Genomic DNA, 14,794 nt, shown 5'->3' on the forward strand with positions numbered 1-14,794 from the left:
TGCGCTTAAAAACACGTAGCCTACAAATTATGATGTGGGTGTCGACGCAATAGGTACATGTCGCAAATTCCTGAGGTAATTATTAGATCGTTTTGGGTGAATACTCCTTGACTTGAGATTTCGAATTATAATATAGTCCTACAATAATATATTTATGCATGAATGCAACTATATAGGGAGTTACAAACAATATTTAATATTTTGAAGTGCATCATGGGAAACAAAGTTCAGAGGTCAATAGGCAGCTAGTAAGAAAACTCTGTCTCGAGACTTGGACTGCATAAAATGTCTCGATCGCTCTTATCCATTGGCCCGAGACTCTTTCAACCTTACAGGTGCTTGAAACAACAGTCAGTGAAACTAAAAAAGGTAAGCCAAACCATGCAAGAGAACGCACTTTATCGTTCCTTGACAACAGACACATGTAGATCTTACCGGTATATCATTTTTACTGAAGACGATCACTGACATCTTAGGGGCTATAAAGTTTATAAAGACAGCCCCAACTTAACATGTATTTTATTTATAAACCATCGTCTCAATGACTCTGGTGACTGTGTACCCTTATCCACTGCCGTTGATTTGTTAATCTTTGCAGTATATTTTCAAGCACGGTTTTATTTGCGAATCTTTCAATGACTGAATAAGCCTAGTGTCATTTTTGTCGTCCAGGGAACGCATGTTAAAAGTACACAAAAGTATACATGTATTCAGTTTAAATGTGTCTGCCCCCTCGTCCTGTACATGCATAATGTTGGTCGACACATACAGGGGTATATGCCTCTTGACACTGCAACTTACCAGTACTCCAATATACGGTCAATATATTTGGATCTTTAGAACTCTAATACAAAAGCGCCTTCAACATTTTCTTTTGTGGGTCTTTCCTAAGCCCACCTCAGTATACATTTTAGTAACTGTGCAGTACTTGCCGTGAAACTGTTTTCTTTAATGTGCATATTACGTGACCAGTGGGCCTTAGCCTGTTTAACTGACCTCTCAGTGGTAATAGCCGTAGCAAGTCTTCAAGGACACAATTTAGGCGCATTGTTAGATTTTATCCGGCTCAGTTTTCAGGATAGAACGAAGTGTGTGTGTGTGTGTGTTTGTGTGTGTGTGCGCGCATGTATGTATGTGTGTGTGTGTGTGCGCACGCGCGCGCATATATGGTTAATTTACAGAGTAAAAATGAGTGTTATTTACGTAACATGTTATGGGCTACGGACAATAATCTGCAGCAAATTGAATTACAAAATTTTACAGAATGATCTTGTCTTCCACAAATAATTATGCATGCACTCTTTCAGATCTACAGAGTATATAAAAGCTAGAAGTACATATATGTTCAGTCCAATGTAAAAAGAGTGCAAAATATATCAAGCAAAATAAGCAGTGCGTGTCGTTTATCCATGCCATAAGACTGAAATGGACTATTAACACGATATCTGTGCCTCAAATGTTTTTAGCACCCACGAGACTACCCGAAGATAACCGGAACCGAACTATGGCGACGGAAATTTAGAACACTTTTCCAGTACAAGGACGTCAATAAAGACGGCTACCTCAAGAAAGTCGACTACGAGATGAGTGCTTGGAGAATAATTCAGTATATGGACCTTTCAGGTAAACCCTGTTTTGGGGTTCCTTAATTAAAAAGCGTCACTGGTCGCGGCCGCTAGTTGGTAGCCGTTTACTTAAAGGGGTTTATATACAGAAAACGTTGTTGATAGCACCAGTCCGCTGAAATTAAGTATACCCTTAAAAGTGCTTAATTTTTAAAAACAGATGCTATGATTAATTTCAGTGCATCACTATTGATTTATCTGGGTTAAAAAAACATTGAAATGTTTTTCAACAGTCCAGTTTACAGCAATTTTCGTTGTGAAATGTTGCAGTGATTCCTGACCGCTGAATTAAAATCTCATTCTAAGACGCCTATAGACTTGTGAAAACAGTTAAACAAATGAAATGTCACTTAATGTGCAATTAGTTTTAAACGAATAGTTACGACAAAGGCACCATAATTTTTTACACATTTTAATAATTTCCTGCATGTTGCAGGCGAGATGGCAGCAGACGTCATGGAGACGCAGCTCCAGATGTGGCAGTATATCACCGCCAACGCCCCCTTTATGGAAGGAATCACACTAAATGACTTCATGGAAAACTGTCTCAAGGCTTACAACGAGGAAAACACGCGGTTTGGCTTAATAACTGCCTGCTGCTCCGAGTTTGATGCCCTGGATTTGGATGCAAACGGCGTGATATCACCCAAAGAACACGCCGCTTTTTTCTATTCATGCTTCGTTCCTGTAGAACACTCCCCGCCTGTCTTTAACGCTCTGGACACGGATGGCGACGGCGTCATCACGAAAGCCGAGTTTGTGCAAGGAATGATAGACTATTTACTTAGTGAAGACCCAAAAAGTCCGTATGTTAACTTTTTCGGACCGCTGGCGAATTAAATTTTTATTTCTTATTTATTGGTTAAAAAATAACAATTCTTGATTTAAAAAATTGGAATATGATGCTGGTAAACTTAACAATTGTAAAAGCATAAGCCCAATGTGTGATGTAAAAATATGAAAATTACGTTTCAAAGGAATATTCATTAATGACATATAATGCAAAACGTATTCGAAAATTGATGTGAAATATATGGACTGATAGTGATATATAAATTCAAATACCCGAGGAAGAATTACCTAAAACCGACGTTTAACTTTTTACGCTTCAACGGTTGTTGAAGTGAAAATGACTAGATTTGCAGCAAAAAATTACATAACCTATGAGATCTGAGTTAACAAAGTTTAACCATAAGTCACGTATAGAATGTACGTGATTCCATAAGCCTCTGTTACACAGGGTTTGGGACCGCTTGAAAACCGAATTCTGATCCACTCTCCAAATGACTATCTCAAATGTTTAAAAAAAAATAGCCGCTAACATATTAAATTCATCAACACGTATGTATGAACTTGATACTGACTATACTGACTATATATCAAACGCAGTCAAACCCCAAATTTGAAGGGGTTTGACTCTTTTAAGTATGCAAAAATCCTTCTCCAAGCGGTCCCAAGTCCGGTGTAACAGTTCGCTTTAGAAAGGTGGGTATTTATCACCAACTTTCGAATCATTTGTCTTTTTTCCTTAAAGCACCAGGAAGCACAACAGTATTGAAAAAAGAATGTAACCAATCTTCCCACGCGCCAGGTAAAAAAGCTAGGAAAAATAAGATGTGAGCGTCCGTTCCAACATGATACCGAGTGTATGGAAACCTCGCAGTCAAAGCTGTTATATAGGCGTCCCGGACCAAGTGAATATCCGGACTGGAAGACCGCTCCATGTCTTTAACAATGACTTCTTTTACTGGAAAATAAATTTTAAAAAATAATAAACACAAAAAAATAAATAATAATAATAACACGTAAAAAACACATTAAACATTAAAATAATTTTTAAAAATGAAATATGCAATGAACACGAAAATGAAAATCCGAAATACGCAAAAGTTATAATATCATGTTAACTTGTACCAAGGAGTCATAACTCCTTGCTTGTACTAAGTGACATTCGAGAAAGTAACGGATAAAACTTCTCTTTCACATCGTCTTGATGCAGCCTATTAAGATGTTTAAAACATTTATGAAAGTCCTGATTTTTATTATGGGTATAATACGGCAAAACCTGAATGTTTATTAACAGGTGTGTGTGTGTGTGTGTGCGTGTGTGTGCCTACACGTGCTGGCATCGCTCCCTCATGTCATCTTCATACTGAATCAGGCTCTGATAACGAATGCCACAACCCAGTAATTCAGATCTCTCTCGTCTCTTTTACTGGCTCTCTCTCTCTCTCTCTCTCTCTCTCTCTGTGCCAGAGAGTGAAACGCAAGCAATAAATTACGCTTCGGTCTGTTAATACACGAATCGTACACACATGCTCGCGTAATAATCACATGTACGCGTGTACGAGCAAGCACGCATGCACACGTGCATCTTCCTACCTTCTTGTACATAAATATCGCCATATTCCTCCCTGGCTGGCGGTGGAGCATTGTCGTAGATCTTATCAAACTCGCCCGAAAGTCTGGCAGGGTCGCTGAGATTGGTGGTAAAGAAGCCTGGTTCAATTACATGGACGCTGACGCCCCAGATTTTGAGGTGCTTCCTGGAAATAGACACGAGGCACATGTATTTACAATATCATAGACACGCTGTAGAAGAGATGTCACATTGAGTACTACAGTATCTAGGGGTGTATTCCCAGAGATTTAGATCGATCCAGAGATTAAGATTTAGATCGACCTAACTCCCTGGGGTTTCACGCTAAATTACAGTCAGCCGAGCGGGCACCATAGTTAATTACCCCCTTACAGCTTTCAGTCGGCGGGACAGACGCTTAAGCCGGCTAAGCTGACAGTAATCTAGTGCGACTCCCCACAGGGATAGATCGATCTAAAATCTATGGAAATGAGGTGTAGGACCCAATTCCCATATACACCTGGCGGAAGATTGATCCAACTCTGCGGGGACTCTTACTGATTGCAATCAGCTTAATAACAGAATGACAGGCCCGTAGCCAGCAATTTCAAAAGGGGGAGCTTTTTTCTGAAAAAGTGGACCTTTTTCCATAAAAACTTCATGAAGCTACATCAAATTTTATCCAAAGTGGACCTTTCCCCCCAAAAAGGGCAGGTTCTTTCGAACCCCCCGAACCCCCCCTGTTCAATGACACGCTTCCTATTGTTTCCTACGCCCTGGTACAATCACCAGCTTATCCGTGTTCTACTTAACGCCAGGAGGAGTCGTGGCATTCAGTTAAGCTGATTGAAGTCAGCGAGAGTGCCCGCAAATTTGGATCAATACACGTAGATCAGTGGGGCCTAAGATTTCTGAAACAATACCAACCTTTACCCCACACTCCAAGGTCAATATAAAACATGTATTTTTGAAACTTTCAATTTAAATTGTAAAACCAAAATGCACCAATCACACAATGGCAAAAACTCCCATTGTCCCCAAATGTGTTCGACTATGCACTTACGTACCTCATCCCATCTGAGAATGCCTCAACAGCAAACTTGGAAACAGCATATGGCGTGCACAGCGGCAAACAAACGCGACCCATTACACTACACATATTAACCAGCCTCCCCTTGGCTTGTTTTAACAGGGGAAGAAACCTCAGGGTCACATCTATCATCCCCAGGGTATTGACGTCCAGGGCACCCTGGTAGGTGGCTCTGGTGAAGAATTCGGGTGGGCCAAAACCTCCACTGATACCTGCATTGTTCACCAGACCCCAGAGACCTGTGAGAAAAGAACTGATGAGGTTCTGAACTATAATAGTTTTATATGAGAGGAGTATGTGTACAATGTTAAGTTTCACATACAATGTAAGAACTTAAGACCTGGAGTTTGTCTAAAGTCTAAGACCAGAACTTTGGCCTACATGAATTCTGTGTTAAATCAATGGTACCCAATAAAACTTCATAAATAAATGAAGGTAATTTTTGGTCTAAAACATGAATACAGCAACTGGTATTTATTCCTATTTGTGAAATCATTATTTATAACAGACTTATCCTGAATTAAAATTGACTAAACATTGGTCTTTTAAGTAAACCTTAAAAGGTTTACACCCACTATCCACTTTAAGTCCTTTGAAAAACCATGGCAATTAATTTTTTCATGTTTTCTAATCCTATGCAGACAAAAAAATCTTAACTTTAAAAAAATTTGAACACAATATATTTACACTGTCATATCAATCACACTCACAGAACACATTTATTTTTATGCCCAAATAATCCAACCTGGTTATTAAGATCTCTTGTTTTTTTTAAACTAATACTCATATAAAATGGATATGAAGTTACACATATTACCTTTTTCCTTGGGGACATGTTGACAAACAAACTCGTATCCTTGCTGTATACTCTCTGTTTTGGAAACGTCCATCAGAAATGGGAACAAATTGCTTTTCTTGGTCTTCCAGGAAAAGTTAAGTAAAACTTTAATAAACAATTATTTATATGATTCAATTTGGAATTTAAATCTTCCCTTTTTATACAAGTGTTTTTCTCATTCATAAAACCATGAGAGAAATAAAATTACAGAAATCGAAATGAATATATCTATCATAAATACTATGTATGATTTTCTTGTAAGAAAATCATATAGTGACAGGTTAAAATATGTACAATATACACTACAATTCATATAAAATTAGTTGCGATTACAGTAATGTTCAGTCTAGGTTATAATAGTTACAACTTACAACTTTTTAGACAAACAACCAAAAATTCTACTTAACCAATTAAAAAAAATGTATAAAAATGTAAAAAAATTTTTTATACTTTTTTAGTCCACTGAACATGTTAATCTTTTTGATAAAAATATGTAAGTTGAATGCAGCTCATGTATTCAAGTCATGCTTTTTAGGATGCTATGAACTAGAGTTACAATACCTGTTGAGATAGTCCTGCAAGGTCCTGCACTCCTTTCTCAGTCAAGCAGGCTGCAAACACATTGAATCCCATCTCATGTAACTTCTTAGCAGTGATCTTACCAAATCCTGAATCACAGCCTAAAACAGAAATATAACAGCAGACTGAAGTACTAGTAGTCTGTAGCAAACACAAATCAATTAAGGGCTGGGAGTGACAGACACAGTGTTTTTTTTTTTTTGGTATTTTCTTTCTTAATAATTGGCCAGTCTGTTAATTAAGGAAAATCAATTTATTAAGATTGTTACGCTTGTAAAATTATATGAATTGTATGACAAAAAATTATGATGCATAAAGTTTGTGCATCTGAATGAGTAAGCAACATCTCTCTCTCTCTCTCTCTCTCTCTCTCTCTCTCTCTCTCGATCTCTCTCACACACACACACACACACACACACACACACACACACACACACACACACACTTTTACTTGCAAACATGCATGTACACATACAATACATGCATGCATGCAAACACACACATGTGCATATATATATATATATATATATATATATATATATATATATATATATATATATATATATATATATATATATATATATATATATAACACCATACAAACCTGTGATTAGTACAAATTTATCCTTGTACGTCTTTGGACTCAAGCGTAGCTTGTGCATATATCTGTTAATGACGAAGATAAAGATGAAAGTTGCCACCAGCCACAGTGTCATAAATCCTGTATCCATTGTGCATAAATGGGCAGTCTGCCTTCTCTCCTTGTGTTTTTGTCTAAAGCTACCAGTAGTAAAGGAAGGAAAAAAGGCGCTTCTTTAAGTTTAATGTTCTGATAAAATATGTCATATTAATGGCATATATTTAATTTCAATACCCACGAAACTTACAGCATCACTGTAGTGTAAGAAGGATTTAAACTCTACCTTTGAAATTGGCTGTATACGTGCGTACATACTACATGTTGTACCTGTAGTACGTTTACATGTTAACTAGCGAGAGTTGCAACCTAGTGCATTGTTTATTGACACCAGCAAAGAGCGCTGTGAAATGCATTTTACAAAAAATGAACTGACCTTTGCAAAAAAATTCATTTGGTAGTTTATAAGTACCTTTCTCTATATAATCTTTTGGCATTTGTAACGAAACGCTTGACAACACGTTTAACATGCAGCATGAAAACTAGTGCTCTTTTACAATTAGAGGTTCAATTACTATCTCAACTAAAACAATTGGAGAGGGGGGTGGGGGCAAAAAGCACATTCATTTTAAGGACTGGACAACTTTCAGTGACTTAATTTTGACTTCATTTGTATATTATGCATTCATTTTTCCTATTCCCTCCTTCTTATCTGTAACTTAATTGAAATAAAAGGGGGATGACTGGAAGCATGCAGATTAAACTTACATGTATGTAGTAAAAAAAGGAATTTTGTCGGAATAAAACAAAGGCTTTTCAAGAATGGCTATGTGTGGAAATGAAAACCTTCAAAATATTTCTGTTCTGTGTCTTATGAATCCCAACGAATAATAATAATAATAATAATAATAATAATAATAATAATAATAATAATAATAAAACTTATAATAATAATAATAATAAAAATAAAATAATAATAATAATAATAAAAGGTATTTTCGAATATCTCTCAAAAATCTTATATTCATCTTATAATTTTATAGTTAAAAAAGAAATAGCAGAAATTGCCATTTCCAATGAATTAAACGAAATGAAACTAGTGATATTGTCTAAAGTCATAATAGACGTAAGTAAGATAAAAATTCGATAGTGTCAGACAAATCGAAAATTCACATTAGAGTCATCTCAATATTTAAGTGTAGGCCTATCAGGTGGACTCATACAACAGGTAATACATCGCAGGGGCGGATCCAGGATTTTTTGAAGAGGGGGGGGGCTGATGTGTAACCAACCCCCCCTCCCCTTGGCGTGGGGTTCGGGGCCCAAATTTTTTGGTATTTTAGAGGTCGAACGGTGCCATTTGGTACGGTTTGGGACTATATTTAGCTAATCAAAATTCTACATGTAATTTCAAGAGGGGTCATTGGTGTAATTTTTTTCAGACCCCCCCCCCCAAACACCTCCTTCTAAATCCGCCACCTCATCGAATGCATGCATGTTTTGTAAGGGTGGCTTCAGCTCTCTTCAAATCCTGTAATGAACATTTTGCACCTCATCTCCGTATCCACTGGTTTAACCACTCCCATCTCCTGTAGGTGGCGCCATGTAAATGCCAAGGTTGAGTTGGTCAGCATGTCAATTACGTCGCTCAAAGTAGTTTCTCTACAGTGAAAAATACAGGGTGAAATTTCAAGTAAGAGTACAAAGAAGTGCATGCATTCTACTAACAAACAAGAAAACAAACAGAAAAAATTATCAAAAGAAAAATAAATAAATAACAGGTGTCAGGAAAATCCTTCCTCACCCCTTCGAAAAATTCCCACACCCCACCAAGGCAATGCACTCCCCGCCTGACAATTCACTTCTGAAAATCCCCCACAATCCCACTCCCCAATAAAATCAAAATAATGTATATGATAACATAATGACAATACTTTATCAAATGTCGTTTTTAGCCTGTTTTTAAAGGGCACAACCTTCAAGCTACTTAAGTCATGTATATAAATGTATTAGTATGTATGATTAGAAAATATTTACCACTTATAAGACACTTTTAACATTTTTTTGTCTTTTTTAATTAAAATATATAATTGATTTTTTTGCAAATATACTGTTTGTCGCACATCAATTTATACGTTATATATATCTGGTATCATTTTAGAGGATTTTGACTCCTGGATGAGTATAAATGGAGAGGGACAGAGAAACACACAGAGAGAGAGAGAGAGAGAGGGGGGGGGTCTGAAAAAAGCCTTATGCATACTACTATTCCTGAATCTGATCTGCCATTGTGTTTTACAGCGTACCTATCTATATTTACACAGTGATATGAACTGAGCCTGACATAATGCCCGGATACAACTTATCTTAGAACAAGGAAGTAATATTAGGTCATATACCGTTATACTGCCCATAATATCAGTGGAGTAGAAAGTTATCTAAAACTTTACATAACGGATAAAAGAGGTGAGTGCGAGATTCACATTCAATAAGTCCTCTTGTTCACGAAATATAGATAGAGAATAACCTGATTCCACATTTCACCAAACACAGCTGTGGGGCCGTACCAGTTTATTTAAAATTTTAGTCATTTATAGTCTCCATACTACTTGGCGTCCGAAAAGTCTTTAACGACGTATAATTATTCACAACAAACATGCGTGTACCAATTAAATCCGTTACGTAGGTAACCTCAACTTTTTACACAAACATCGTGTACTGTATCATTGCCCAAGCCGTCCTTTATGGTAATCTTTAAGTCCTCGATCAAAATGTGAACTTTGCTTAACAGTTTTTAGATAAGGGGGTAAATGTAAATAGGCGCACCTAGTATCAACAGGTCAGTGTTCCTGCAACACTACGCAAGATAAAACCCTTGTCATTGTTTTAAATTTATTATTTTTATAATATATCATTTATTATCATTATCTTTAAGATACATTTTTAATAAAACATGAAATAAGGGTTTAATGGAATGGCAATTTTTGTCAGTGCCTCTTACTGGTTTTTGCTGAGACTTTGCAATAAAACAAGGAACATTGAAGTGTTTTAGTACATGTAGGTGTTATCTGTGAGATAAGCCACCTGAGCGACATAAACACCTAAGTAATAACTGGCACAGAAGTTCGAATTATAAACACATTTAAAGACTGAAGGGCATGGCGGCTGAACAGAGTTGTGTTCTGATGGTTCTAACATAACGTCATGATCAGAGTACAGCATTCTCTCTTCGAGTACTGACTACTGACTTCTACCTTTATTTCTATCTTTATATACCTTCACATATATAATTACATTACATTGGCTTCCCAGCCAGGTGGGTTGCCAGAGTGGTCACTTTAATTTAATTACACATGTGATAAAGAAGACTTCCAGACTGAGTCCTAAATGGCTTCTGCCAGTGGACAATAGATTGATAACTTAAACTGATTGATCAAGGTGAATAATATAGTTACAAGGCAGAGGACCATTCCTAAATACATTTGAGGTGGATGTATTTGTTAATCAAAGACATGGCTTCTTATTTAATTGAGTTACAAAGTGACTTCTTTAAACTTGACCTGTAAACATATTATATAAGTATACATCCTGAAAATTTAACCCGTACATCTTTATAATTCAGGACACATAATGTTTTATAACAGCTTTATAAACTTGGAATTGATCATATTTATAGTTGCTATTTCAATGAAAAGTTGAGAAAACCGAAAATTCATTTAAGGCATTTAATTACAAGTATGACAGTTCGATTGGAACCATACAGACATATATGTTATTGCCCCCTCTTAATTATCACATATATTTACCATTACCGCTGCATACCGACGTACTGAGCGAATTTTTTCCTTACTGTTATCCTTGCCTCTTGATGTGGATTAAAATCTTAATTGACACCTCAGAAATGTATGTTGTAAGATAATGCCCCTTTACAAAATGAAAATTACTGGCTAATTGTCCTAAACATTGACAGATCCAGTATCGCGAATAGCTAAAGAGGAGTATTTTGTTGTGCAATCCTGCCCTTGCTGCATAGACTTAAAAAAAAGTAATTCGTGACAAATTTACAGCTATTTTTGCCAGCGACGCAACCGGGTCTATTGGGTAAAAGTTGCAGGTTAGATAAGGTTTTTTTCTTCTTCTTCTATCTTTAAGAAATGAATAATTTCTGCAGCAGGTTCTTTTAGGTTCAGACCTCGAGCTCTTTTTCAATTTTGATAATAGTCTGTGTGACAGGAATGACAGTCCGCTAGCTATAGGAACCGGATCCGGAGTCCGTTCCCATTACTTTGTATATGTGGCATCCGTCCTATATATACTAACCTCAATACTCAAACTTTACTCTAACCTGTACCAATCACATGAGATCCTCGCTTTCCATTCATAGGACTACTATTCCTGTCATCCGGCGCTGCATGAATCAACCAATATGGTATAGCGGTATGTATACCCATCCAGAACACACGATACACAGCGTGTAAGGCTATAATGTAGACTCTATGGAATATACCTAGAATCCTTTATTATTTCCATGCAGTATATAGTTACAAGTCATACAGTTATCGCACGAGAGACAATTATTGGTATAGAAGCTTAAGCCCCATTGTACAGTACTTGGTATGCACCTACTGTACATCATGTATCATCGTCCAAAGATATGTACGTTTACTAAATACTAGCACTAAAATAAATAATTGTACTTCTTATTTTTCAGATGTTTCCCATATTCTGGTCTCTGTTACTGTATCTTACGGCGACTATCGCTGTATCCACTGTACAGGCAAGGTGTTCATTCATTCCTGAGTGTGAGGCATGCTATATAAGCACATACGGAGATACCAGGGAGCAGGATTTGTGGACGGTGATGTGCAAAAATTCTTTTATTGATTGTCGTTTTGTACGGCATTGAGGTCTTTGAATGCGACAGTAGAGCTTCTGGATTTCAGTTACAGTGACTTAATACTTCTCGGCTGTTCACATACATGCAGCTTTTACGGCAATGACACACTTTCCGTGTATGAAATAGACATGTCATCCACGTCCTTGCACTATCTTCCCTCCTTTGGGAGAGGGCTGACGTACTTACTGAACAGTTTTAAAGACAGACTGCGGACACTTAAACTTCAGTATGTACGTTTGTACGGAGAAACTCTGAGTTTTTCTAGCTATCCGATGTTAAGGAATCTTGACTTGAGTGGCACATTTACTGCACTACATGTATTTTTTGGGCGCGTATCATTAGTCGGAGCCGTGTACCTGGAGATGCTGTACTTGGACAACAATCACCTGATTTATGTGCCTTATGAGATACGTAATATGACATCTCTGAAACACCTGTCTCTACAACATAATTTCTTAAATAAAACTTCTCTAAACAAGCCCGACATTTTTCCATTGACATTAGAGTCACTTGATTTAAGTCACAATAACTTCCAAGGAAGCGCATACTTCAGCTGGATGAATTCGGTAAATTTGCGAACCTTAAGAATGCAGAACACGTCTATTGGTTATTATGATCTTCCCAAACGACTCGGGAACATGTCCAATCTCGAAATATTAGACATGAGCGCCAGTGTATTAAGCATAAACCCTTTTTATAACATAGAAGTGTTTTCAAGATTGAGGATTTTTAATTTTTCGTTTAACAGACTACGGGAGGTGCCTACAGCAATTCAAAAATCACGCCTACTTCACCAGTTATACTTGCGATCAAACGACATAACTTATGTTGCTCCTAAAACCTTTGTAAATATCTCAAATATGACCGTGTTGGACCTTGGATGCAACAAAATTAGTTCATTGCCTACCTTTGCCTTCTCTGGCGTAGAGGAAAGTCTGGAATTATTGTACTTGGATGGGAACCAACTGGAAACATTGGACAAATGTACTTTATTACGTGTCACCCGCTTGCGTGGACTGAGGATCGGCGGTAACCCATTCCATTGTGACTGCAAGATAGCTTGGCTTCGTTCTTATCGCGATAGAGGAGTAGATATTGATGTGGACAGAGCTTTCTGTAACAGTCCCTTAGAATTTAAAGGGATGGAAGTCAGTGCGTTTTGGACAGAAAGTTGCACTCTCTCACACTTTTCATTGAGCAAGAAAGACTGTTTTGAACTCATTTCTCCAGCTAGCAATGCAATAACTGAAACATCCCCAAATCAAAACTATGATGTTTCTGATGCTGTTTCACAGGTAACTGCAGACGAAGCCCAACCTTTGACGTCCTTTGCAAGACAAACTCTTGCCTCAGCATATCTTGCATTAGGATTCAGCACCACCTGTATTACAATAATTGTCGTCTACATTGGGTATCGATTGTACAGGCGATGTCATGGTAGAAAAAGGAAAAAGAACACTAACAGTGAGAGGACCATGCCTGGGGTACAAGACACCAACTTCACCGATGCTGGGCAAACAGGACCGTACCAGGAATTGGAGAGCGTGTCTCCTTACCAGAATATTGCTGATTTAACCCGGCCAACTGAAAATTACTACGCCGCTTTGAATCCACACACAGCAATTTAAAAGAAACCAATCGATATACAGATAATGTTTTATTTCTCAGTTTAGATTATTTATGTAAATTGCATTGAGACTTTCAAGTCAAGTAGAAAAGGAGTAAACTACACAAGGATTGATACATGTATCATGTTAAAGAAATGTGGATCAATTTGGGTCATGCCCCACCAACGGAAGGCTTATATCACTTCCTTTTTCTCCTTTAACTGCAGGAAAGGCTTATATCACTTCCTTTTTCTTCTTTAACTGCTATTACTATGAGCATGAAACTGGCATTTAACTGGCTTCTAGAATTTTTTATGACCATGCACATATACATGCATTTCTCAAACAATTACAGGTAGACAATACGCCAATATCATATCTAAAATTGATGTGTAGTTTATTGGGTTTAAATAATGAATAGCATACCATTAAAAATGTTCTCAAAATGGCTTCAACATATATCCTTATTATTATAATTCTTATTTTTGCAAATAAACTTTGTAGTATGTGAATTTGCACTAGTAGTTCATTTATTACTAATGTTGTAATAGAGCATTCTGAACCCAAAATAACTATATAGGCCTACTTATACATTTTAAGGTCATGTTCTATAAATGACCCCCCCCCCCCCCCCACCACAAAAAAAGTAAGTTGGCAAGGTGACCGCCTGTGCTCAATTGCTGAGTGAAGGGGACGGATGCATTAAGTTCATGCCTAACGTGTAAGTCCGTGCTGTAATGTTTGATAGGGCATTTTCAACGCAACGTCCGCCTCCATCCAGGTTTAAGAATGGAAAGTCAATTGCTTAAAACTAGTAAGGCTATATTATTCAGTCAAAAAAAAAAAAAAAAAAAAAAAAATTCCCAGCAACCATATTGATTCTTAGTGAAATTGTGGCAGTCTTTGGGCTGTGTAATTACAGGTGGGCTAAGCGCCCTCTTGGGAAGCAGGGTTTATTTTCATTTTATTGTCAAAGCTCAGTTTATATTTTTTCTATAGCGAAATGATCGATTTCTGTTATTGTTGAGGAATGGCTTTCTGCTATTGCGGAACAATATGGAATGGCTTCAATAAAAACCATTCAATAAATCTAACACAAACAAAACGTAACAATGGCTCCGAAATAACGTTACACAGTGGGGGTTGGTGCTATGTTAGTTGC

At 37.1% G+C, this 14,794-nt stretch overlaps 2 protein-coding genes across 2 annotated transcripts; one reads left to right on the plus strand and one right to left on the minus strand.

Annotated features, from left to right (window-relative positions):
• Window positions 1-208: 208 nt before the first annotated feature.
• LOC106165433 (sarcoplasmic calcium-binding protein-like) lies at window positions 209-3,384 on the plus strand. The gene is made up of 3 exons (XM_013543639.2): window positions 209-369; window positions 1,467-1,623; window positions 2,062-3,384. The coding sequence occupies exons 1-3, from the start codon at window positions 286-288 to the stop codon at window positions 2,463-2,465; spliced, it is 645 nt and encodes a 214-aa protein (XP_013399093.2). The 5' UTR covers window positions 209-285; the 3' UTR covers window positions 2,466-3,384.
• On the minus strand, window positions 2,437-7,246 carry LOC106165427 (retinol dehydrogenase 16). The gene is made up of 6 exons (XM_087014236.1): window positions 7,096-7,246; window positions 6,474-6,592; window positions 5,892-5,994; window positions 5,052-5,313; window positions 4,008-4,171; window positions 2,437-3,372 (listed from the first exon to the last, which is right to left on the minus strand). Exons 1-6 carry the CDS (start codon window positions 7,220-7,222, stop codon window positions 3,137-3,139), a joined length of 1,011 nt encoding a protein of 336 aa, XP_086870362.1. The 5' UTR covers window positions 7,223-7,246; the 3' UTR covers window positions 2,437-3,136.
• Window positions 7,247-14,794: the final 7,548 nt, after the last annotated feature.

Source organism: Lingula anatina, chromosome 5 (genome assembly GCF_051362555.1).
Source record: "Lingula anatina isolate TDL-2025a chromosome 5, LinAna3.0, whole genome shotgun sequence".
NCBI lineage: Eukaryota > Metazoa > Brachiopoda > Lingulata > Lingulida > Lingulidae > Lingula > Lingula anatina.